Source organism: Aplidium turbinatum, chromosome 3 (assembly GCF_918807975.1).
Source record: "Aplidium turbinatum chromosome 3, kaAplTurb1.1, whole genome shotgun sequence".
Classification (NCBI taxonomy): Eukaryota; Metazoa; Chordata; class Ascidiacea; order Aplousobranchia; family Polyclinidae; genus Aplidium; species Aplidium turbinatum.
Window position 1 is genome coordinate 27,906,286 of NC_137474.1, and position 27,163 is coordinate 27,933,448.

Below are 27,163 nucleotides of genomic sequence, written 5' to 3' on the forward strand. Positions count from 1 at the left end.
CTACTTTCCAATATAAAGTGAAAAAATGACTCGTTTTTGGAGATTTTTCATGAAAACAATGCGTGAAATAATCAAAGCAGAAATCATTCAACTATTGCGGGAAACATCAAGTCACGTTGGTACCAACAAGAATGACAAACACGACTCCGATGATAAATTTTAGCTGTGGTGGTGTCATCGCATGAAACTCGGTACGAAACGGAAACGTCAATTGTGAAGGTCTTTTTTTTTCAGATAGAAGCAAGTCTTTGAGCTTTCCGAGTGCACTCAGCAAAATAATACATTTAGGGTAATAAAGTGAGGTACACAGGAAATAATATTATCCATCCCTCTCCATTCATTCTACAAATTGGAGCCACAGATTGAATAATTTTTGGACCCTTTAAAACTTATTTCGACAAGATTTCATGTCTGGTCACACAAAAACCGGGGAAATCAATGACAATTTACGATGCACCGGCTACAGAAAAAAATGATTTGTTTCTATATGAAATAGCTCTGTAACAACTTTGCCCTGAAGTTTAACAGCTTCCTTCTTGATGTCAGTTCAGTTTCCTTTTATTTCTGACCATCACAACAAAACACAATATAGCCATGCCAAACAAAGCAGAGGTCTAGAAAAAGGTAGAAGCGACAAAATGCGGATGTGATAAAGTGCATGATACCAAAGCAGGACAATCAGTTGAAAATAAGGCACGATAGCAACACATAACAAATAAAGTGTTCAATGTTCTGAAAAAGACGATCAACAAACGATAAACCAAAGTTCTGAGGCCCAACTGGCGAAATTTTATTCAAATCGAAGTTATAGTCCGCCCCGTTAGCTCAGTGCTTACGCGCCCGGCTCAAAATCACGCGGCGCTGGTTCGACTCTCGGGGTGTGCGCTTGAGCAACGCATTTCAGGACTGCTCTCCATTCAGCGGCACCTAGTGAATGGAATAATACCCCGGTAACAACACTTCAACAATCGGAAACTTCACTCTGTCAATCTCGGTAACCGGCCCTGCGTCAAGAGCCTCTACAAGTATGCGAAACTACCAGGAATAACCAATCAAGGCTTTGTCAGTCCGAGGATAAAGATTCAAAACCAACCAACCAGTTTGACCAGGAGATGAAAAACAAATAAAATTTAGCTTTTTGCCCGCTTTACCCTACTTGGTGACGTGGTGGCGCCCCCATACGGCTGTTCCTGTTTTATAAAGCGTTGAGAGAACGCATATCTGCCATGGATACAACGCTCTATCAACACACTTCATTATCAGACAAAGTTTAGCTGAACTGCGCACGAGTCTACATTCTTAAAACAACTACGTACGAAATACCGAACTGTTCAATCTAGTACAGCAAATGTAGGACGATTTCCTTTGCATATGTCAACAACATAGAGCTAACTGGAACTACTTGCAACCAGGCAAGTGGAGAATGGTATTCCAACTTAATTGGAAGGCAATGGATAGAACCAGTAACAACGATTCATAGCATTGGCTTGTTGATAAGAATCTTAGCTCATCAGAACACATAGCAGTAAAAAATTACACTCTGGGATATAAGCAATGAATGTAAAACACAAACGCTACTAGTTGGCCCATTATGCACATCAAGACCGGCTACTGAACATTTTCTAAATTATAAGCTTATTACAATTCATTCTAACCAACTATGTGGGATAAAGAACTAATTGCAAAACATACAAGCGTCACATGATCAATGCAAGAGTGCTTCATCTTAAATATTAGGCGCTAATCACATGCAGATGTTCAAGTTTCATTAATGTTTTTGGCACCAGCGTGTTGCAATACGCAAAACAACCTCAGTATGTATGGAGGCAAATTGATTATTTTCTCACTTGTGAGAGAGCTCATTCTAGTCAGTTTGATGAAAAATACTCGGTACAGATACGGTGGCAATTTTGGCAATACTAATTCGATTAGAATAGCCATCATTTTGCTCTGACATCGAATTATCTAACTAGTATTGCCAGTCCAGACTGCTACACATGAATGGCCTGCACTTTATTCAGGCACAATTTAGAGATAGACTTAATACATTGATAATAATAATAGTTCACATTCTGCAAATAAGAATCACTTTTCGGGGTAAATAAGTCAAATAAAGTAATTCATCAATCATGCATAAAAGTCACGATGTCACAAACGATGCTCAAAACGTAAAACACGAATAGTAGGCCTAATAATTTACTACAGCTGCTAGAGATATATATATTAAACATAAACACTAATTTGCGTACAAATAGCAACTAATCACCGCAACAAAACTCAGTAACCGTCGATAATATTCAACAAAGACTTCAATCGCCTTGGAACAGCAGCCGAGTTCGTTCGCTTCCGTTCATCACTTCTTCGGTCGGAACTTAATGTTACGCTGATTCAACAAACCGGTTGCTCTCGGTCTCTGTCAACGACAAATCAAGGAAATGATGCTCACTCCAGAGAATGAAAGATTATGCGTAGCGCAGCCATTCTGCCGCGCACCGAGTGGGGTTAAGACGAGACCACGCTCTTGTAGGAAAGGCATTGCAAGATTTTTTTGTCCAGTTACTGTTTTAACAAATACATCAGTCAGGCGGTTTTAAAGTTGTTCATATAGAAGCAAAGCACGTAAAAGAGATTTTCATTGACCAGCGTCTCTTGTTTAATGCACCACGATGGGCATTGAATTGAAAATCAATCGGTTCAATTTAAGCATCATGACAAGACAGTGGCGTCACAAACAAAATCACTTTCAACATGAACATCGTGGATAAAGCGCGACTCACTGGAGCAGGTAGTGCAGACAGGCTGTCGTTGATGGAGTTGGCACCTCGCTTGCTAATGAAGCAGTAACTCAGATCCAACTCCTCAATCTTCTTCATACAACCAGACATGGAGACAGCGGCTGCATCGCCAAGGTTGTTTTCACTCAGATCAAGCAGCTTTATCTGAAACCAACAAGAATGAATCGAGCCTAATGAATCACATCAATGCTCACGTAAATCAGAAATTTTTCATCACATCATGAAACGTCAAATTGCAATATGGTAGATTTATTGAGCTTACCAACCTGAATTGAAAAGCTACATGCAGTGTAGAAATTGAGAAAAAATTGACAAAGTTATGATAACTTGGATTTGTCAATTTGTAGGCTAAATGTTAAAGTGATTTCCACCAAAAATTTCCAAATTTATTTAAAATTTCAAAAACTTGATAATTTCTAATGTAATCACTCTAGTTTTTGTTTTACCTCAAAGCTGTTAACAAGGAGAATAATAAAAACAAGGAGTAAAAATTGAAACAAGGAGTAAAATTGAAAAAACATTATCCAAGCCTTTTCGATGTGCCGGTAAAATTGTGACGTTTGTGGCAATCTCTTTGCAAACTAGCAGGCTGGCCATTGTGATTTGTTTACTTCAAGCTCTTAATTTAGATTGAAGTCGGAGTTGTCAGCGACTGAAAAAGGATAGAACTAATAACAAATTTCATGATAGTAACTACCACAGGCCTGTTACACGGTGGGCTAACCTTAATCCTACTATTGTGTAACGTCCAGCCAACCTACAGCTAAAAGTTCAATATGGTAAAGTAAAGTAATATGGTAAAGTAATGTGTATAGCTACCCTCAAGCTTGCATTGCAGCTTAACCAGCTTAGTATTTCGTACATTCAAAACTGAAATAATAATTGCTGTAATATAGCATGAGCATGGAAAAACTCATCAGGGTTGGTTGATTTAAATCAAATGATTTAAATCATTGATTTAAATCATGATTTAAATCAAACAATAAAAATCAAAAAAATCAATTAAAAAAATCAAATGATTTTTTATTTGCTAAAATAAAAATAAATACATCAACAAACGTTTCACTGCTTCTCTGTAATACAAAAGTTATATTTAAATACTTAAGGCTATAGGCTATGCATGTTTTGAAAGGCAACTTAGTTTACTTGGCAGTTCACAAACAGTGTTGTTCACTAAACATAGTTTGTGAGCGAGTTTTTTCCACTTTTGGTCTGGTTCAATCAGAAGTTCGAAATCGATTGGGCACTGCAAAAGCTGGCGAGCTTGTATTTATGTACAAACTTCTCAATGCAAAATAAACTGCAATTTTGTGTCATCTGAACTTTTATTGTTTTAATATGGTACGTCGGTAACATAATTATATTACACACCACAGTTAAAGTTTCTTTGCAAAAAAGTCTGGTTGTAGGCTATGCATCAGTTGAGCAAAAAAGCAAAGTAATGTGTGCTCAAACGTAAGGAAAGATCTTAGTGTAGTGAGATGACAGTCTGAGACGTACCTCAATCTCAATATGCACATTATGATTTAGTATAAAGCAACATATCACACCTACCTAAAAATATGTGCAATAGACAATAGACAGGCTAGCCTACAATATGATAATAAAAATGATTAAACACTTGCAAAGCAAAGCCTTTCAATCAATTAAGGGGTTAAAAATAATTCTGCCATCTTACTAAAATGATCTCTTCCCCAAAGTAGACTCGACGCTTTTTTATATAAAAAAAATCAAAAAAATCTGATTTAAACCAAAAAAATCCGATTTAAATAAAAAAAATCATGATTTTTTCCAACCCTGAAACTCATACCAATAACTCGAACGATCGTCGCTAGATCTTTCCATGGTTAACAAAGCCAGGAGTTCATCGTTTGAGTTGTTGGCTACGTCGTATTATATTGTTGGCCACATAGAGTGGAACAGTGCCGACGGTAAAAGATAGCTTACCGATTGTCTTAGCAACATAACTTTCTTCGCAAGTGTCTTCGCTCCAGCGTCAATAATTCCGATGTCCCTCAACTCCAACCTTTCGAAATGTTGCAAGTGATCCTCGATAAAACATCGTCCACCACTGCATAGGTCGTTCCCACTGAGGTCAAGCACGTTCAACCGAACCGATGCCATCTGCTTGCAAACGCAACAGATGTGTGGAAGGTGATAAACAATAAAGTTACTCAGACAACCTGCACTGCACCCCACTGATAAAATCGCTCGAGCAATAAACATTGTAAATACAAACAAACCAAAACAAATTTATTCATTCGCATCAGGAGCTATGTGAGCATAAAACTCGGAAATTTTGCCAAATCCAAACTTGGAAAATAAAGTTCGTGAACTACAAAACGACCGGTAGACTTCACTAACTTTGTAATTGCGAAGAGAAGATAAATTTCTTGATTTTCTGAAGCTGCATCTTCTGCAGTCATGAAGAGTAAGAAAAAACTTTAACGTTAAATAGGCAACCAAAACTTTCCAAGGTTGATGTAGAAAACCTCACATTTTAAGGAATTTGTTGGAAATTGTGTTGAAGTTATAAAGATTAAAATTCAGAGAACGCTACTTTGGCTCGGGACTCAAATACTTTTTAAAGTAAAAGTTAAATGAAGCTAGAGCTCGCAACCCCAGTTGTACCGGAGCTGTAAATGTGTAAACATCAAGACTGGTAGGTAGCCAATGTCACAAAAAAGGCAAGTTTTCACACTTACTTCACACATTGTGAAGTTACATTACTTCACACATTGTGAAGTTTTCACACTAAAGTATGTCAGGAAGAATTTTCACACTTACTGAGTCATGAGTGATGATATCTTTGAAAGCCTCCGCACCCGTATGCGTGAAGCCACAGCCACGGAGATGTAACTCGCTAATCTTGCCGAGACACTTTGTAATAGCAAGCAGGCCGTCATTACCGATGTTGTTGTAACTTAAATCGAGTTTCTTCATCTGTAAGAAATACAAGAATTGTATAAGATTGTTCACCAGATGGAAGAAAAACAGGTGGGGAAATATACAATGTGTGACAATACGACAGTCAGGGCGAAATAATCTTTATGAATAAAATCTAAATCACTTCTAGTGTTGGTGGCTGCCGCACAGGCAACCACGAGCACGTCTGAGCTGTCAGTGCAGTTTGGAATCGAACAAAAGTATTAAATCTAAAATATTTTCGTCTAATACAGGGGATGGGCAAACTTTTTATCTCGAGGGCCTCGTTCAGAATCTGAATTTGGGCCGCACTATAGTATAATTAAGATTATAAGCCAAAACATAAAATCTAAAATAGTCAAAACACCAGCTTTTATTTAATTTTTGTGACCAAAGAAATGGAGATTTAATAAATTATATAAAAGATATATAACACGTTTGTCTCTATATATTTTGCTAAAACTGCACATCACTAAAGAACACAATGTGGCTGGGGGAACAAACCACTGCAATGCGATAAAAAGACTATAATTTATCTTTATCAAGATGAAATAAATGAATAAAAGGTTTAATAAAGTTATTGTAACAATAAAAACTTTCAAGCAATGTTATTTTTTTGACATAATTGCTTTAGACTTTCGCGGGCCGCACAGAAAATTGTCTCAGGTCGCATGCGGCCCGCAAGCCGTAGCTTGCCCACCTCTGGTCTAATGTATTGATAGATAGGCTCGCTCACACCAAATGACGATTGTAGTCCTTGCCATGAAAAGCGGCAATTCCTCAGGTTGAGTGCAACCATCAAATGAATAAGAGCTTTATTGGCAGGCACCCTCAGCAAAATAAATTGCGTTAGTTTTGCTCAAGCGTCTGGCCATTGTCAGAGCTGTGCATTCTTTACCTTTATGACGTCATAACAGATGTTGCGTGACCACCACCCCAATGTATTCTCTAGACCAGGGGTGTCCAAATTTATTTTCAGGCGGCCAGATTTGATGATGCGGAAGTACCCGTGGGCCAACAGCCTCTGACAATCTTGTTTTGCGTAAAGAAAGATGCATATAGCTTTAGCACTATTTTATTATTTAACGTCCTTTTCATACAACAAAGCAATATGCAGGTTTATAAATATTTTGTTGCAGATGCATATCACGGGATATGATAAGTTAGGCTGTATAAGTTATCTGTTTTCCCACAAGAAATAACACGTCCAGAAACTTTGAATAAGCAAGTTGCTATCTTAAAGTAAAGGATGAAACTGACGTCCTGATTTCTGTGCCCATATGAAGTCTGGTTCGAGATTAGTGGAAGACAAGCGTAAAATATCACGTAGATGAGAGTCGCTCAGCTCTGATCTCAGGCGGTTCTTGTTCAATTTCATAACCGAAAACGTCTGCTCCCACAAATATGTTGAACCGAAGCTCAGTATTTTTTTTGCAAACTTTTACATTTCTGAAAGTTTGTTTTTATGCAGCTGCTGGTCAATGGGCAAGAAAGAAAGATGCTGCTGTCGACTTCGCAGAGAAGCTCAATTAGCTGTAGGTGAGTAGGAACCTCATCAGGGTTCAAGTAGAAAGAAGTGAATAGCAAATGGTCGTTGAATTTGCTCGCAAGAAAATGAAAGAACGCTCAACACTGTTCACGTTCAGAGTCATGATAATTTATACCGGTACTATTGCTTGCTTTTATCAGTGTTCCAGGTTTAAGCGTTAAAATCTGAATTACTGCATCATTAGAGTTAAACAAAATTTTGTAAGGATTCTTCACTTTTTGGTTTAATCCAGAACAAACTTCTTATCCTTTTTACTTTCGATCACCCCTTGCCGACTGCCTCAAGATAAATCCATCCCGACCATCTTTTTTCAGGTCATATTTCAGACATGAATCATGCAGCTGGTTCTTTCTTATTTCGTAAATGTTACTCCGCGATCAACGACCTTGCTCACTGCTCAGTTTAGCATTGTGTTTGCGCTATTTTTCGCTTAGATACTGCTTATTGCAGTGATTCCCAAATGGATTGATTGGCCACCAAGGGACCCAAAGAAAAAAATGTTTGCATGCTGACAATATTCATTGCATGGACAAATGAAACCAACATAGCCAAACGAAAGACTCGTCGATTCCCTTTCAGTTTATAAGTACATGAAGTGAATTGAGATAACTTTCGCTCAGCTTGATTATAATTTCAGCACACTTAAAGGGTCTACTTTTCAATCAAGCGGAAAATTACTACGCATTGATTTTTGAGACTACCGCGAAGTAACAACAGTTTACGCTTTCTTTTCATCCTGATATAAACTGTTGGCTCATATTATGATAATAATAAGTTCAATGGTTTGGCAAGCACAGCAGTGCTCTTTCACTTTTCATGATAAATCACATAATAATACAGCGAAAAAACTGACCTTGTACGTACAGTAGTACATGCTTAACTCACCGGCTGTGTGAAGTTGACGATTTTATTCGCAAGCATCTCGACATCGGGACTTTTCAGGCCACAATAACACAAATTCAATTCCTCGATCTTATCTACACACTCGGCTAACGATGTGGCCACCCCGGGAATATTTTTGAACAATAACGAAACCTTTTGCACCTAAACACAATATGGCGTCCATGTACAGCTGTGAGCAAGAGTTGCTTTAAACTTAGACGCTTTCATTACAAAAATGATTCGTTATTATCCAGTAAAACTATGAATTAAAAAGTCTGGTACTACTAAAAGATAAAACTAGAAACTTACTATTAGTTTAGCTTCTGCATTTTTGACTCAATTTACTGTTTGATCACATTGATCAATCGTTTAAACTATTTTGCTTCTGAGATTAAGGTATTTTAATGGTAAAAGACTGGAGCAACATAGTCACATTTAATCGTCTGTAAGAGTGTTATGCATGATTCCTATTAAAAGCCATGCGACAGGTACAAACATACTATATTGCCAACTAAGTGAATATCCGCTCAAAGGCACAAAGGTCCAGCCATGGACTATGTGCATGAAATTTTCTGCGAGCTTGGTGACTTGTCACGAACGTCGAGAGTAGTCAAGCAATGCGATCAGAGAACAAGCTCACCTTATGTGGAAACGATGATATCTGTTTGCATAAAAGATGGAAGCTGTCTTGATCTATGATGGCATGGAGACCGAGTTGGATGCTCCATGGCTTGGCAGCATATTTCATAAAGTAAGTTACACTGGTAATGTCCGTAGGGAAGACCTGGTCGTCAAAATCGATCAGAATTGGAAAAACATCCAAGATTCTTTCATTTAATTTGTCGTCATTAGCTTCACGAATCCAAGCGAATAATCTGAAGAGTTCTGCAGATGAAAAAGTTGATTTCAAAGACTGGTGAATCAATTTATACAAGGCATCTTTCTTTGAATCCCAGCTAATCGGTACTTTGGGCTGCAAGATTGTCTCGAGTCTTTCCATGACACGAGAATTGCAAAGTCCGAACATAAACTTGCTTATCACCTCCCATAGAGGTTTTCTCATTTCCTTGTCACGAATATAGTTGTTTAGTGTCTTCAATGGCTCTGATACCATGATGTGAACAGCCACAAATAGCTCTTGCCACGTCAAATGAGAAAAGCTACTTTTCTTATCTCCTTGCAGAATTGACCCTCGTACCTTGCCTTTCACGTAAGTGCAAAGAAAAGCCTGAAATGCCTTTTCATCAATATTGGCTATTTTAATATCAGTTTCGTCAAAAACAATTCTGTTTTTTGAAAAGCCATTCCAGGCTAATTGACCAAGTTTCCAAATATCTTCTTGTTTTTCCCTCACGTGTTCCGTTCTTACAAAATCATCGAGGGACTGCACAAAGATATCAGTGAGCGATTGTACGTCCACTGTGCCGCAATCTTTTAACCGATCATGAAGAATGCTCATTGTTATGATGCAATTCACGGGAACGTAACAGCAGGCAGAAATATCCTGGTGGACTTCCAAATATTTTATCACTTTCTCGGAAAAATTTCCACAGATCTGCTCACAAATGTTGTGTTGTGCGCTTTTATTCAAGCCTAAGATGTCAATTACAAACGTAGGGCGATGGTCTGGATGCAACTCAAATAGCTGCCTAGGTCGTGATGTGATCAGCTTTTTAGCTTTTGGAAAGAAGTCACCAGTCAAAATCCTGGCTAGGAACAAGTCGGGCTTTTGTGAGCTGAACATATTGCAGTGAGGAGTAGGACTAGACAGAGCACTAGTGTTAGCTTCATCGAGACCGTCAAAAATGAACACAACATTGTGGTTCGTTTGAAGCTTTTTTAAGAGTTTTATATCAGAAGCATCACTGTGTAACCATCCGGTGCATCCAGTCAAAGCAAATTTAAGTAAAGTTGTTTCTTCACTAAAGTTAACTTGTCGAAAGGGAATGTAGAATACAAATTCGGTCTCACCAAGGACGTCTTTATTTAAAATAAGTTGAAGCATCTTTCTAGCGAGTGTTGTCTTGCCAATGCCTGCTTGGCCAATCAAAGCAACTGTGTTTCCATATAGTTCTGCCATTCCATCTTCTTCGGAAAATCTACTTCGGGCTTCTGCAGTTGAAAGCTCAAATATGTTACTCAGCTCAATGCCACCTTCAACTGGCTTCATCACATTTGCAAAGTCACTTCGTTTATTGTAATGTCCTTTTCCATCTAGGTTTTCTACCTTGCGTCCCACGTTTGTCGTGAGCTGAAGTGTGACCGGATTGATTTTGAGATTCGATTTGATCGGGATTGTCATCTTTTTGCATTCACCTTCAGCACGACTCTTCAACGATGACTTCATCATGTCAACTAATGATAACAAGAACGCAAGATGAATTTCCTATTACAACACTGGAAACCATATCCATATAGCTAAAACTTTAGAAGTGATATCAATTGCATATTACACCAATCACAAACTGCAAAATGACACATTTATGAACATTACACACTGAAGATTGAAGAACTACAGTACTTTCGTGTCACAAATATGTTTTGACATACCAAGCAAATTTCCTCTGAGGCAGTCAAATTTTGTCAAAATTAAAATAACCAAGTAGTTTCAGAAAATATGTTGAGCTTGGTAAACAATCAATGCACATCACTTTCAAGAAAATGTATAATACTCACTGGAGTTAGATAAACAGTCTCGGGTGGAGTGGTCAGTGCTTCCACAGCTATCACAGATTTCCGCAGGTTTGCCACAATGATGGATTGCACTGCGTTCTGTTGAATGACCTGAACCAAAAAGTAAAGTCATGAAAATCGAGGTTTGTGTCAAATTCACAAAGGTGGTCTGTATTGGAAACATCTCAAAGCGATCTACGATGAATCATAACATTTCGACAAGGCCAGCCTTATGCAAAACAGTGTGCTGCTGCTGAGCAACTTCTGGCCGGATTTGGCTTCAAATAGTGCTCCTCGTCTGCCAATGCTTTTTTCATTGCTATTTATTCCATTCGGTTCCTTCACGGTGGTCTCAGAAACGGTCAGCTGGACAGTGGACATGGATACATAACTGAGCAGGCATTCCAGCAAAACATGCTCTGCCATTTCTTCTCCGAGCTTGCAGACGCAGAGTAGGCTATGCGATCTTCAGCTCTTCCAATTTTGTGTTGCCAGTATATGAAGTCGGATGATGGTCGCTGCAAAGTCTGCTCATCGTGACTTGCTTCTTGCGAGTCGGCAACCATTGGTTGATGCTATAAGTCTTTCTCACCATACGTCTCATGCAAATGCTTGTGCTATGTGAAAGTGCGTGGTATCAATCTTTTTATTAGTGCTATTTTTGCTGCATAGTGCCACGTCGTTTCCTCTTGGTTTCCTCCTTGGCCGTCTCATTTCTGATTGTTCCATGATGACTTGGGCACCAAGTGAATGCCAGGTCACATTTTTGTCAAAGAAGAGTGTAGAGTAGCTCGACAACTGCTGTTGTTGTGTCACAACGCACGTTTGAAGATGGATCTCATATGCTCTGTAGCTGCTTGGGTGGGTAACTGGAGTTCGTCGAGAGACATCCGGAGTTGGTGGCCTACCACCAGGACAAGATACCGGTGTTCAATAAATTCTTCCTTCTCCTCATAGAGTCGGTAGGTGTGTGTTTTTCTTGTGAGGTGGAGACAGCGATGGACAGTTGGACACTAGAGTGATGGCCGCTCCAAAGTTGGAGCAGGTCTTTTAGTCTAGCTCTGATTTATGATGCCTCCTCTCTAGTGTTGTGTTCGCCAGTAGGTACAGTAGTAGATACGGACGGTATTGCAAGGGATGTTTGAATTGCCCTCAGATGATACACTGTTGGTTGGCTGACTTCCATATGGATATTTGCCTGTGAGCGCAGCTTAATATTTGCATTGACCAGACCGTTGCTCCCAAGATTGCAACGACAAGAGAACCACACCAACTGTAAAATTTTTTGTTGATAACCTGGGCGATGACTGATGGAAATGAATAGATTGCCTACTGTGCGCAACACAGAGTTCACCTTGCCCACACACAGTTTATTATGCAACTGTCTGAAAATTCTGTTGTTTACTTGGATTGTCTAACAGTGTGACAAAATATATATATAAAGACATTACAGATTCCTACATAATATATATATACTTACTTTTCGGTATTGTTGTTGGGCTTTCATTTTCAATGTGAGAAGTAGATTTAGGTTGTGAAACTAAAATGTAAAACAACCTGCTGTAAAATTGGTGAAAACGTTTTGCATCTTGTTATAAACGTGAATATATTATGACCCATGAACAGATCAAAAATTACAACTTGAGCTGCAAAATTATATAAACATACTGAGCCAAACTTTCAGCCTAAAACTACAATCCTATTTCAAAGGACAAACTACCGTCAACCGGAGCTACTTTGATCAATTTTCAGCGTTTTCGGATCATATCAGGGCCATAACCAAAGAGAATTTGATGGGTTATTGTTTTATCATAACATTATGTATCCTGGCTATAGATGTATGCATAGTGATTTTCGAAATCACTATGTTACCTGTGTTTTTTTTTTAAATCAAAATACTTTGATCATAGGCCCAAATCTAGTAAAATAACCATGTAGCCCGTGGGGTTAAATAACCATGTAGCCCCTCAGAAACACAAAAAATTGGAATTTTTAAACAATAATTAATTACTACATAATAATCAAAGCCCGTAATCCGTCAGGATCACCATTAAGTCTATTATACTTTAGTAATAATAGTACATACAATATACATGTATTGTATACTATGATCAAAAATGGGAAAAACCAACTGAAAAAGGTGATCTGGTACTATGACACTTCCTCAAATGGGCGATCTACCTAATACAGAAAGCAATATCACTAAGAAAATAAATCAATAGCTTTTTTTCCTTGGTCTGATCCTTAAAACATTTGACCAGGCTAACACTCACAATAGTATTTCAATAAGATTTAATTTATGTTATGGAACCGGTTTTCTTCCATTAGGAATCGTCAGCATAACTGAGTCGAAATAAGAATTAGCCTACAATATCAATAGATGTCAGCACAACTGGACCAAAAACAAACAAAAAGGATTGGAGGTCATGAACATTTTTATTTATTTAATTAATTTGTAATTTTTCGTTTGTTTTTGGTCCAGTTGTGCTGACATCTATTGATATTGTAGGCTAATTCTTATTTCGACTCAGTTGTGCTGACATCATCTATTGATGTAGGCTAATTTTTATTTCGACTCAGTTATGCTGACGATTTCTAATGGAAGAAAACCGGTTCCATAACATAAATTAAATCTTATTGAAATACTATTGTGAGTGTTAGCCTGGTCAAATGTTTTAAGGTTCAGACCAAGGAAAAAAAGCTATTGATTTATTTTCTTATTGTATACTATAGTTTAATATTTTGTACCTGTTCCGACCTCTCTTGCAGAACCCTCATGGGATCTACCACCACAAAAATATGATTTATGTATACATGAAGAGTCTATCCATGTACAAAAAAAAATTCAGGCGATTTTGAGCAATGATCAAAGTAGCCCCAAGTGATCAAAGTTACCCCGGGTATCAAAGTAGCCCCGGTTGACGGTATGCTATTTATCACACAGAAACTCTTTAAAGTATATTCCTAGGTAACCAGAAATGAAAATGTTTTAGAACAGTGCTTCTTAACCTTTTCTTAGACACGCCTCTCTTTAGCAATGATTACATGCTTTGCACACCCCTCTCTCCAATTTTGAACAAGTGAAACACTAAAAGCAATTTTATTTTTGTATATTTATTGATCTCGTACTGTACATGATTTGCTTCTCAGCAACTTGGTTTATAACGTGAGATTGAACTCCGGAAACTGCACAACTTAGCTTAAGTTTTCAACTTTCAGCCTGTCCTTATTCTTAACAGCAACTGCAGTAGAAAATTAACCTTGACAAGACATGAGGATCAGAGCACTGTTAGTATTTAAACATCCCGAGTTGAGAATGAAACAAGTGAGTAAATAGAATGATAATCTTGAGTTTCAGTTCTTCGAAGCAATATCCTATGAGACAATGGGGTTGAACTCCAAGACAAATTGGATTTCCAGGTTCTCCTCTATATCTGGAGACTATTTCATGATTTTTGCTTTCAAAACACTTAGAATGAGTTGTTGCATGATTTGTATTCTCAAACTTATCGTGTGCAAGTGCAACATCCAAGTTACTAAAGCTCACTGGATTTCGTTGTTCAACGACCCTTTCAGAGGTAGAGCTTGAATATCAAAGTTTTAATTAGCATGTTTTTTTTGGACAACCATCAAACTATTATGATCAGAGTCTATGTCTTTACACTTACAGTCTTACACAGATAATTATAAAGACGACTGCAAAAAGCTATAGCTTTATAACCCCCCAGCTTTGGTAAAGTTGAGCACTTTGATAACTAAGTTTAAGACATCCTTAATAGGTTTACTGAAGGCAAAGGTTTGGATGCCAATGGTTTCGCAAAAAATTAGTACAGAACATTGAAACCAATGTACGTACACAACAAAAAGACTAAATATTTTTATAGAGCTTATGCCCCACATGAAAAATGGTTGACACCCCCTAGGGGGGGTGCCACCTGCCGCGGTTAAGAACCACTGTTTTAGAAAGACATGCATCCTTAACTTTGCAAGACGGGTTACAACATAGGTTGTACGGCAACTAACACTCATTGCTTCTAGTTTGTACTTATTGATATAAATTGGAACGTACAACCACCGTCCAGGCGTCCACCACTGCACCACAATCACTGTTTGTGATCCTGGTGTTAGAGTACATTCAGAGGTGGGCACCAAAGTAGCGCGCTACCCGCTACTGCTATTTGGGCTAAAGTAGCGCGCGCTACCGCTACTCCGGCCAAAGTAGCGCGCGCTACCGCTACTCCGGCCAAAGTAGAGCGCGCTACCGCTACTCGGGCGTCACTCTTCTCGGTATCTACCAGGCTTGATGTCTCCCGCAACAGTCGATGTACATCTGTCTTGACTTTTTCTCGCAGTGCGTCAACATCATCCGTGGAAACGTAGTGCAGAAATTGTAGCCACGACGTCTTGAAGGAGGGATGAAGACATGATGCCATTACGCATTTCATGTTGTTAAAGCACTTGTTGAATCGTTTCTTCACCCCTTCAAAGACTTTCACTTTCAACTCCTCACAGGTCACAAGATCACTGATCTCGGTCAACTTCTTCCCACAAATTGTGATGGTTGGAAGCAAGACTCCGTAATATGCCTTGGACTCGCCCTGGAGAATGTCTAAAGCCTGGCAGATAGGCTTCATCACACGGAGACATTCGCCGAAGAAGTTGACATCAGCTAGAAAAGACCGAAACTTTGCAACCAAGCCGATTATATAGCTGCTTGACCACGCCAGTATTGCAAAAAAAACAAGCATTTTTTTCAATTTAAATTAAAAAGTAGCGGGTAGCGGGAGTGCAACTGAAAAAAAGTAGCGCCTCTCCCGCTACTTAGGAATAAAAATAGCGCCGCTACTGCAGCCGCTACTCCAACTAAAAAGTAGCGCCGCTACCGCTACATTTACCAAAAAAGTAGCGCGCTACTGCCCACCTCTGAGTACATTACAAGGCATATACGGCAACCAACACACCAAAAAGCAATACTGGTGTCTTTTACTGAACTTGTAACAGATCCTGATCAATGCACTTTAATTCCATGCTTCACAAAAATTGCCATTGCATCAAACGGTGTCTCAAAGTAACATAAATTCCCTGTGTGTTCTGCTCGAAATTACTCATTGCGACATAGCTTAGAAGTTTAAGTCCAAACGTTATACTCTTCCAAAGTGAGCACTGAGTCACCAAAAATTGACTTCCCTCAAAAAATAAAACAGAAATGTGAGAGCAACAACTGCCTTTTCCTATAAAGGCGATGCTGAAAAAATACATCAACCATATTTCACTCAAAAAACAAGGGAAGGTATATTTGTCATGGATGGGGAGATTCAACTAGTTGCTCTCCAGAAAAGATAAAAGTCCCATCCATACTCAGTTATTGAGTCTGAGAAAATGAGAAGATAAGATTTTTATTGTACTAAGTCTTCGGCATTGATGCAAGTAGGATGAACAGATCCTTTCTCTCGGCCGCCTTTCCCTTAGCAACTACATCCACCCAATTTACTACATCCTGGGTAAAGGACAAAAGGTGAAATGTTTTTTAAGAATCAGTTTAAGAAAAGTGTCAAACCAGGTGTGCATTGTTCAAAGCCCAGTGGCGGCAATTCTGATGATCTCTTGCTTGAACTCTACCAAGCCAGAAGACTGATTGAACGCAAGACTAAAGAAGGTTCACATAAACCTGAATCAGTCTTAGAGTTCTTTGCAACCTTAGGATGACAATTGAACCTTAGGATACAAGGAAGCTTTTCACGAACTCTACTGTTTGTGCAAAAAGCTGTCACAATCCCAGTGACAAGTGCTTCTTCAGAAAGACCATAAATAAAACACTTTTTGTTATTTGTGTTAAAAAATCAGAATCTCAGAATAATATTCTCCAAGATTACCTGGCAACCCTGACAGTGTTACGAGTGTTTAAATAGTATTTTTTCATCAAAGGGTTGCTTTGTTATATGAATTGTAATTTGCAAGTTATATATATCTTTGGTAAATTGATTTATGTATTAATTTTGAGTTTGATGCCACTGATTCATATGGTTTATGCCTGTAACCAAGGATACACAAAATACAAATGATAATTACAACATGATTTTTGAAATGACAGGTGTAATCAAGTCAATAAACTTTTGCAGACATGTACTATAATACAGGCCTAATGAAAATATGCCATGCTTATTACGACTAAATGTTTTAAAAAAGAGCATTTTTCTATTTGCACCAGTCATTGTATCAGCCACATTTAGCTGATATCGCCCACATAATGTTTTATCTCTAAATCTAGGTGCATTGCGCTTAGGTGCATCGCTTGGAGCATTCCAATCACACTGGGTTTCTCTTAAACCAACGCGTCTAGCGTTAAACCAGAATCAGAACTGTTTTTCTCAGTCATAGGGTGGTGCATTTTTTTCAGTCAGTTCAGCACGGAATCCTTTTTCTTAAAAGTCATGGTACCAGTTGCGTTGCAGTGGTAGTTTAATTTTATCAATGGTAGTTTAATGTGATTAAGATCATCACGTCCGGTTAGCTAGGCATCTTTTGGTTGTAACTTTTATGAGTTAATGTGCCCTGATGATTTGAAGAGCTTTTTTTTTGCAATAAACTTATATATAAAATAAACAATAAACTTAATAGAAATTAAGATATCATTCTCGGATCCCCACAACCAATGTGCTCGGGATGTTGCTGTAATAATTACAGCTAGTCATAAGCGGATGCTCTTCTGGACTATTCGATGTCCATTACATATATTTACATTACGGTATAGCCTACGTACACAAAACAGTTTTAATTAGTGCTAACTGGTGTATATAATTTAAAGAATAAAAAATCAATTAAAACTTACAAAATGTGCAAGAGTTATAACTTATAAGACAACACAGAACCAGCAGACACAATACAGAGGTGGGCAATAGCGTGCTGCTACAACTTTTTAGTAGCAATACTGCATGGTGACCTACATACACAGGTCATGCCAACATGCAACCTTCAAATTTGACTGGAAGTCGATTTGCTTGGATTGATAGCAGCCAGAATCGCCGGTATTGATTGATAGTCTGAGTAGTAGTTGATAAATACTGTATAGCCCAGTCTTTGTGTACAATTTGGGTGATTTTGAGCTATTTAAATATACAAATATTTGCTAGATTTTGGCACTTTGAGCTGGAAATCCGAAAAACATTTGGCAATACTGGCAACAGATAAAAAAATTACAAGTTTTTTACATGGAACTAGACTAGGAGTTTATAGTGATGTGAGATTCAGTGATCAAACCTGGGCAATTGTATTTCAGCTATTACTTCAAAGAAATATATAAAGCACATTTAGCCTGAAGTTCAAAATCAAAGCTTCATCGGCTACTACGGGTGCGATTATGACAGGTTTGCATGTTGGCAAGGCCTGTGTATAGGCTAAAGGTTGCCACGCAATAGTGGGAGTGGTGCTACAATTATTTAATAGTAGGGATGGCATTCCGGATGATGCTTTTATACCGATGTAGCGATAGAAGGATAGGAACTTGATTGGCTTGAATTGAAATTTTGCTACAAGCTAGTTTCATGATTAAAACAGAAAAAAATTACCGGTAACATTGCTTTCAGAGATTCTTGGTAGGAAATACTGGCATAAGTTAACAAACGATTTTTTCATTGGGCGAACTCTGAAACTTAACTGCAGAAAAACATTGATGATTGTGGGTTTTTGGGCTATTTCTTCGAATTTGTTCTGCAGTTCTGCTTTTTTTCTTTAATTAAAATATTATATATGTTATATTAACGAAGACACAACCCTCTAAACCAGGTTTTTTTTAAGTTTTTGGGATACGCCTCCCTCTTGACATCACTTACATAAATTTCACTTGTTTTGTATTATAAAACAAAGTTTATTTTCAGTTCCCATCAGACATACCATAAGTCAAAAAAATTAGGTAAAACACAATTTGCTTTTCCACGGATAAACGTGAAGAATGTAGCTGCTTTTTCTAAACCTGCAGTTTAAGTCATGGCTTAGTTGAAGACAATACACACCGCATGTCAGATTCACAAGTTTATCCAAGCTTTTGTCTTCACACTTACAAGTGCAAAAAAGGCTGTTTCACACAAATAAGTTGTCAAAAGTAGTAGCAAAGTATGAATTGCTACATATCCGTGTACACACCCAGATTCAGTTAGCAATTGCTGCACAGAACCAGATTCAGCGTCTGCAGACGTTGAATCAATGTAAAAACGACGGGTTTTGCTAGATAGGTTGGGTGCTTTTGTGAATGTGAAAAATCGCCCATTACGTAAGGGAGCAAGTCTTTTAGGCGCAGACAGTTAGGCGCCGGTCAAATAGGCGCTCACACTGTGGCGTCTGGATATTTAGGTGCGGAGCACTGTGGCGCCCGTGCATTTAGGTGCTATTTCTAGTAAAGTCTGCAGATTGTATCAGCTTGGCAGGTAGAGCAATGCTTTCCACACAAAATGTTATATTGAACAGAAAAATATATTGTATTTTAATGCGCGTGTTCGGTATTTATTTGTTGTTAGTCCAGGTTTGCGTCGGCGAAAACTTTATCAATAAACTATTCAAGTTTAAGAACATGACTGAGTTCACTTTTAGTGAGTCAAATACTAACTACACTAAACATCAGTAAAAAATATAACGTAGCCTATATTCAAGCGGTGGTAGGCTTGAGTGAAGAGTAACTTAGTTTTCCGTCAAAACCCCGACTAAGTTTAATAGCGAGCAAAGTGGCACCATTATGCTTGGAACTTGTAGCCAGGGTTCATACGCCCTATAGAAGTGTATTCATATAGTAGAGCGTTGTCTCATACGTACTCACCACACGACCTATCCATCCCCAGTAGAATTGCGAAAAATAACAGATTAAGTAAGGTTCCATCTGGCTGCAACCTGTGTTCAGGATGCATAGCAAATGTCCTGTGGAGATGTGCTAATATCAAGAGTAGTAGAGCGTTGTCTCGCACCTCATCTCCACACGCGCATTAACAAAACATGTTTTTCTGTTCAATATAACATTTTGTGTGAAAAGCATTGCTCTACCTGCCAAGCTGATACAGTCTGCAGACTTTACTAGAAATAGCACCTAAATGAACGAGCGCCACAGTGCTCTGCACCTAAATATCCAGACGCCACAGTGTGCGTGCCTATTTGACCGGCACCTAACTGTCTGCGCCTAAAAGACATGGACCCTTACGTAATCACAGAACTCTTTTAGTGGAAGAAAGTCGAGTTGCAACCGTGTTTATCTGTCTACTATTCTTTATTCACATTGCAAAACATTTCTGCAATCTTGGAACAACAAGTGCATAAGTCAGACATAAATACAAACTTGCAAACACGTTGACAACTAAAAGTAGCCTACTTCGGTTATTTTATCTATATAAGAAACCCGTTGTGTCGAATAGCACGTGTGTGGCGGAATGTTTGATGGCAGGCGTTAGAACTTCGATCAAAGCATTTTCCCGCAGTGTTCAAAATGTTCTGGAAGAGAACTCCTTTCCATAAAAATAGCGGCTTTTTTCATCTGTATTTCTGAACATCTGGTTGGAAACTAGGCTGTTTTCTATGTATGTGAAAATCTTTCATAGCAAGTATCCAACAGTCATTCTACCAGAGCAATATTGTTAATTGGCTGAAACGGTGAAATACAAACTGGCATAGACGTTGACAACTCAACGTAGCCTAGGTTACTTCATCTATAAAAGAAACCCGTTGTGTCAAATAGCACGAAACGTGTGTTGCGAAATGTTTGATGCCAGGCGTTGGAACTTCGATCAAAGCATTCTCCCGCAGTGGACGCCTTGGGAGTTTCTTGTGTGAAGCGTCACTTTTAGACCTTATTTTGAGGTACCTGGCGCAAGAAAGTTTACGTAAGTCAGCTTTTTTATGATTGCATCACGTGATGCCCCCCCCCCCCGATTGTTCCTCGACCTGACGACGTTTAGTCCTCTCTCAGTTTTTTTCCTTTTTTTTCCGTAAGGCACGGCGTTTGTCAAATAGTGATGGCGCGTGTCGAGTGACCTCGTCACCGAAAAAGGCAAAAATTGCAGCCCTGTTGCTGCATAACCATAACCTGACAAAGGGTGGGCCTATATCAGGGCAATCCAACCACCGGGTTGCGACCCAGTGCCAGGTAGCAAAAAGGTTGCTTCTGAGTTGTGAAAACACTCAATAAAAATGGTCGTCAAGGTGTGAGTTAGTTGAAAGTAAATAATGTTTTTAGCCATAAAATAAATGATGGTGAAGGATTCAAAAAGTCTTGGCCATGGCCTCCAGGAGAACCAGGACTGGTAGGGAAACAATATAAAAAATACGATACACGACAACTGGGCGAGACAAACTGGGCGATACCCACTTGGGCGACGAGGCAAGTGGGCAACAGATAGGGGTGTTTAATTTCGTTAATTTGAATATTCGAAAGTCAATTTATTTTCGATTTTCGAATTTCGATTTCGAATATCACAACTATTCACCACACTGCAAAATGTGATTTTATTGAAAGAAACGCCATGAAAATTCGCTAGAAAACACGAAAAAACGCCATTAAAATTTGCGAAAAAAAAACACAAAATAACGTCTACAGCTCCAGGCCCATGTTGGTGTTTAATAACACAAGCTGATCGACATGGTCACCCCTCAGTCAGGATCTCAGCTTCGTGACGGTCAGGCCAGCTTTTGAAAACAGTCGCTCCGCTGGAGCCGAGGTCGCTGGGATCACAAACACCTTCTCGACTAGCTTTTTCAGCAGCGGTAGTTCGCCTTCGTTTGCGTTTGCCCAGAAGCAAGCTTCTGCTTCATAAAATAGGAAATCTCGTTTGAGATTGAGCTGATTTCATCATCATCACTGTTGTTGGAGTCTTCCGTTTGGACCCTGCCCATGGAGAAGAGTTCCGTCAGAGTGGTCTGGCGTCTTCGCTCATCGCCTGATGGCGTCGCTTGTGTTGGCTCAATGTCGGGGCTATCGAAATCGGAAGAACTGACACCTCCCGTTGGCTGCACGCGCGTGGAAGACAACGACGTTGCACACGACTTTCCTCAATGCACGTGCGCATGCGTCGAAGTCTTTTTTCGCTTGCAAAATGCGACAAGACAGATTTTGCGTCACTCGCGTTACTTTCAACCGCGTTCAGCCGAAAGGGCGGCTATAATTCGAATATTTCCGATACGAAAACGAATTTCGAATATCACCTTAATCGAAATTGAATCGAAAATCGAAATTGAACACCCCTAGCAACGGACCAAGTGGGCAACGGACCAAGTGGGCAATGGACCAAGTGGGCGACGAGTCAAGTGGGCAACGAGCCAAGTAGGCGACGGACCAAGTGGGCGACGAGCCAAGTGGGCGACGGCCAAAGTGGGCGACGGTAGCGAAAGTTTAGCTGTTCGAAATGGTGGTGACATATATAATATATTATCTGGTTGCTTTGCGGCGTCACGGTTTATCGTGAAGCTTAAGAGAAACCCCTCAGAAAAGAGACAAACGAATGGCCAAGGAGTGGTTGAAGTCATCGAAGCTTGTCAGTCGTTATAAAGTCACATTTTCTGTTTTAGATCATAAAATATGACTTTTAATTTTTACTTTAAAATACAATGATTGATTTATGGAATGGAGGCAATGAGAGTTCTCACGCTGAGTTTCACGAAGCATTGGAAGCAACATTTTCATTAATTTTGTAGTCTAGTAATAGCGCTTGCTGTTTGATGTTAATTTGAATTGTGACATCATCTTGACACATTATTTTGCAATTTGCAGCGTCACGGTTTATCTTGAAGCTTAAGAGAAACCTCTCAGAAAAGAGACAAACGAATGGCCAAAGAGTGGTTGAAGTCATCGAAGCTTGTCAGTCGTTATAAAGTCATATGTTCTGTTTTTGATCATAAAATATGACTTTTAATTTTTACTTTAAAATACAATAATTGCTTTGTGGAAGGGAGGCAATGAAAGTTCTCAGGCTGAGTTTCACAAAGCATTTGAAGCAACATTTTCATTATTTTTTGTAGTCTAGTATTAGCGCTTGCTGTTTGATGTTAATTTGCATTGTGACATCATCTTGACACATTTTTTGTTTTTTTCAAAAGTTTTCAATTCTATTAGGGACAGGGTTTTGGGACTAGGTCAAACATTTGCTGATTGCTGAAATCTGAAAAGCGGTTTTGGTCTAACTTTTAGTGCAGAAATAGGGATAGCAATCTTCTTGCCTGTGCCATTTCAGTTTTTGAGTTTGAACAAATATTAGCCTGTTTATTTTGAAATTCGTGTTTCGGGTTATTTTACCAAAAATTCGCGGTTAGGGGAATGATTATATAGGAAAAAGAAGGAGCATTGGTTCATTTGAACTATGTTTATTATTAGATGGTACATTTATACCTTAGTAACCTAGTAAAAACGAGACCCCTCAAAAGCAAAATACTAGTCTTTTTTTCCCTTGCAACGTTATGCTCGAGGGGCAAAGCTGACCGACTTCCTTCCTCTCTGAGCCCCTGGCCATGGCTCAAAACAAAAGTAGCGCATAAAACTAAAAGTAAAGTAGGGGAATCGCCAGCTGCTTTTAGTCAGAGAAGTAGGAGCGTGTTACTTTTCATCGACTACCAAAAAACATCAAACTTGCTACCACCAGTGGTAGCAAGTTTGGCATATTGTAGTGACAGCAAAAGGCACCACTTTTAAAGCAGGGGATGCCCAATTGCCCACCTCTGCAGAAATGTTTCTAGTTTATCAGTATGCTGAAATTACGTTGTACAGTCTTGTTCCCCGCATCCAAATTTTGAACGGTACAGTTGGAAAAAAAATATTGGCTTTGGACAAAAGTAGCATCACCAAGACCTGTAATAAAAAAATTCAAGTAAAACATCTTCTACCAACAGGATCTGATATTACAACGAATAAGAGCGAAAAAAACACTACTGGATTTTACCAATTAATATGGAAATCACTAAAGTATTAGCACATTGTATTTATGATAAAGCTTTATAATGAGGTAATCTACACCATGTGGGGGTGAACATTTTTTGAGCAGCTACAGCGAATCACATTAATTAGGTTGCTGAGTAGTACAACGATAATGAAACATATCCTTATTTAATTAATTAAACTACCATTCAACGTTTTATAAGCAGAGAAAACTTTTTCTCAAACCGTAGAAAATTTTCATTATCAGATCACCGCTTCAATGCGTGATGGAAATCTACAGATAAATATGCATCAAGCATTGCAGAGTGCAAAAAACAGTGTTGCAGAACGCGTTTTCGAATATTAAATTCTCATCAGTGCAACTACGTTTATGAATGCAATAACGGTTAAATTTAAACTCAATACAATACATTACAAACATTATAAGGACATATTCTCAGTGTTCAATTGAATATTAATAAATCCAGAGACATCAGAAAATCACTTCCCGCATGCAATTCCAGAAATCCAGATACATTACTCGCTTAAGGTTTTTTTTTGTTAAAACAAACTTAATGTTCAAAGCAAAAAAGCCATCACAATGAACATCTACCGAAGTATACTAATTTACAGTACTTAGATAAGCACTGAAAATTAATAGACAATACCGTCTATGAATTTTAACTAACAATACCATCTATTAATTTTCAGTGCTTATCTAAGTACTGTAAATTAGTATTCTTCGGTAGATGTTCATTGTGATGGCTTTTTTGCTTTGGACATTAAGTTTGTTTTAACAAAAAAAACCTTAAGCGAGTAATGTCGGTCTGGAATTGCATGCGGGAAGTGATTTTCTGATGTCTCTGGATTTATTAATATTCAATTGAACACTGAGAATATGTCCTTATAATGTTTGTAATGTATTGTATTGAGTTTAAATTTAACCGTTGTTATTGCGTTCATAAACGTAGTTGCACTGATGAGAATTTAATATTCGAAAACGCGTTCTGCAACACTGTTTTTTGCACTCTGCAAAACTTGATGCATATTTATCTGTAGATTTCCATCACGCATTGAAGCGGTGATCTGATAATGAAAATTTTCTACGGTTTGAGAAAAAGTTTTCTCTGCTTATAAAACGTTGAATGGTAGTTTAATTAATTATTTCTGAAAGTTCCTTGGTTTCATATTATCTGAATATCCTTATTTACAATTACAAATTGCATTAAAACCAAGCTGAAATGGTCCAAATTTTATGCAGATGATTTTGTTAAAAACATTAATTTGGTGTCTTCATTTTAGGTTGTAAGACAAACAGTGTTTTCACAATTTCAGTTGACTTTACCAGTTTATTTCGATATTTATAAGCTTTGGATCTAAATACCTGTGCTTTTGGAAATGTATACTGAAAAAGTCGTCTTCAAAGTGACAAAAGCTGTATCAATAACAAAGCTAAAAAAAAAATGTTCTTCTGACGCTGGAGATATGTCAACGATTTTAGGGTGCTGAATCCAAAAATATATTAGTCTGTTTAATTTTTCGGGAAAAATTTTTTTTTTGTGCACATCCCTTTAATCTTTGCAATTGCCTGGAAAAAAACTTCCTGGCCAAATTTTGGGTGAATCCAATAACATTTAGTGACCTCTCACAATGTTTTTATGTTCTCATAATTGGGTCATTCCATATCAAATCAGCCAATACGAAGATATCTTGTATAGCCTAGCCCAGTGCTCCGCAACCGGTGTGCCGCGAGGCGATGCTAGGTATGCCGCGGGATAACTATCATCAGAACATACTTTTTGAAAAGAAAGGAGTTTTTGTGTTTTAAAAATTCGCGCTTTACCACTGCAAGACAACTCAAACTCCAGCTAGACTTTCCACTGTGTATTTATGATGTTTTTATGACTCACAATTAAAGTTTTCGCAATGGGAAGGCTGCCTTAGTTCTGAAAAAAGCTGGTTAACGTGGTTAGTGTGTTTTTAGAAGTCAGGCTAGGTCATTTCGAATTGTCAGTCAGCAGTGTTCAATAAAACTTTTCGTATTTGTTTCCTTGTATTTACAATTAAAGTTTTCGCAATGGGAAGGCAGCCCTAGTTTTAAAAAAAGGCTGGTTAACGTGGTTAGTCTGTTTTTAGAAGTCAGGATAGGTCATTTCGAATTGTCAGTCAACAGTGTTTAATAAAAATTTTCGTATTTGTTTCCTTGTATTTTTCTAGCTTCGCTTTATTGTGAGCAAATAAGCTAATTCATTTGCAGTCCTTAAGAAAATCCTTGAAAACTAAAATTAACTAAAACTCTAATGGATAAGTTCTTGAAAAGATCAATAGAACCAGATAGCATACCTAGTACAAGCCATGTTGCAAAAAGACCGAAGGTTTTAAAGAGGAAATACAAAGCAGATTACCTTCGGTTTGGATTTACTTGGTGTGGTAACAAAGAAGCTCCAAAACCACAACGTGTAATTTGTGGAGAGCAACTTGCAAATCAAGCAATGGTTCCAAGTAAACTTATCCGCCACTTACAAACAAAACATGTCAATTATGCCAACAAGGATAAGAAATTCTTTCAGCGGATTTTAAGTCAAAATAGAAAGCAAAAACACTTTATGAAATCGTCTTTCACAATTTCGGAAAAAGCATTAGAAGCTAGTTATCACGTAGCAAAACTGATTGCACAACAGAAAAAACCGCATTAGTATTGGGGAAAAACTCTTAAAACCAGCCTGCCTAGAAATTGTTCGATTGATGCTTGGACCAAAGGAAGTTGAAGAGGTACGGAAAGTGTCATTGTCTGCAGAAACTATTAAAAGACGAATTGATGATATGTCTAGTGATATACTTGAAACTCTAATTAATAAACTAAAAACGTCTGGGAAGTTTTCTCTTCAGATTTATGAAACAACAGATATTAACAAAAAAGCACAGCTGTTAAGTGTAGTACGTTTTGTCAATGGCGACTCCATAACAAACGAGTATTTATTTTGCAAAGAACTTCCAGAACGAACGACTGGCCAGGAAATTTTTAGAGTGACCAACGAGTTTTTCATAGCCCATGGTATCCATTGGAATAACTGCATCAACGTTTGCACAGATGGTGCATCAGCAATGGTGGGTGAAGGAAGAGGTTTTGCTGCATGGGTAAAACGTCAAAATCCAGCCATTCAACTTACGCATTGCTGCTTACACAGGGAAGCCTTGATGATCAAACATTTGCCAACGGAGCTGACAGAAGCAATGAACGACTGTATCCAAATTGTTAACTTTTAAACAAGAGCTTTGAATTCAAGAATTTTTTCATTGCTATGCGAAGAAATGGGATCAGAACATCAATCACTGCTATTTTACACTTCTGTGCGTTGGCTTTCCCGGGGAAAAGTTCTCGCAAGACTTTTCGAGCTACGGCATGAAATAAGTCAATTCTTATTAAATCAGTACAACCATGATTTGTATAAACATCTTGAA

General features: G+C 38.3%; 1 protein-coding gene across 3 annotated transcripts in view; it reads right to left on the reverse strand.

Annotated features, from left to right (window-relative positions):
* Window positions 1-542: 542 nt before the first annotated feature.
* LOC145767090 (NACHT, LRR and PYD domains-containing protein 12-like) overlaps window positions 543-27,163 on the reverse strand; it is a 34,791-nt gene continuing 8,170 nt past the window's right edge. The window contains exons 2-10 of one of the 3 annotated variants that reach the window (XM_082578842.1): window positions 23,546-23,635; window positions 12,305-12,364; window positions 10,828-10,935; window positions 8,792-10,506; window positions 8,155-8,313; window positions 5,583-5,738; window positions 4,743-4,919; window positions 2,778-2,939; window positions 543-2,413 (exon numbers count right to left, since the gene is read on the reverse strand). In XM_082578842.1, the coding sequence (XP_082434968.1) occupies window positions 2,354-2,413; window positions 2,778-2,939; window positions 4,743-4,919; window positions 5,583-5,738; window positions 8,155-8,313; window positions 8,792-10,506; window positions 10,828-10,935; window positions 12,305-12,364; window positions 23,546-23,635 (2,687 nt within the window). In that variant the 3' untranslated portion in view covers window positions 543-2,353. Of the gene's footprint in view, window positions 2,414-2,440; window positions 2,560-2,777; window positions 2,940-4,742; window positions 4,923-5,582; window positions 5,739-8,154; window positions 8,314-8,791; window positions 10,507-10,827; window positions 10,936-12,304; window positions 12,365-23,545; window positions 23,636-27,163 lie in introns of those variants that run through there. The other 2 variants (XM_082578841.1, XM_082578843.1) reach the window with 2 other exon arrangements.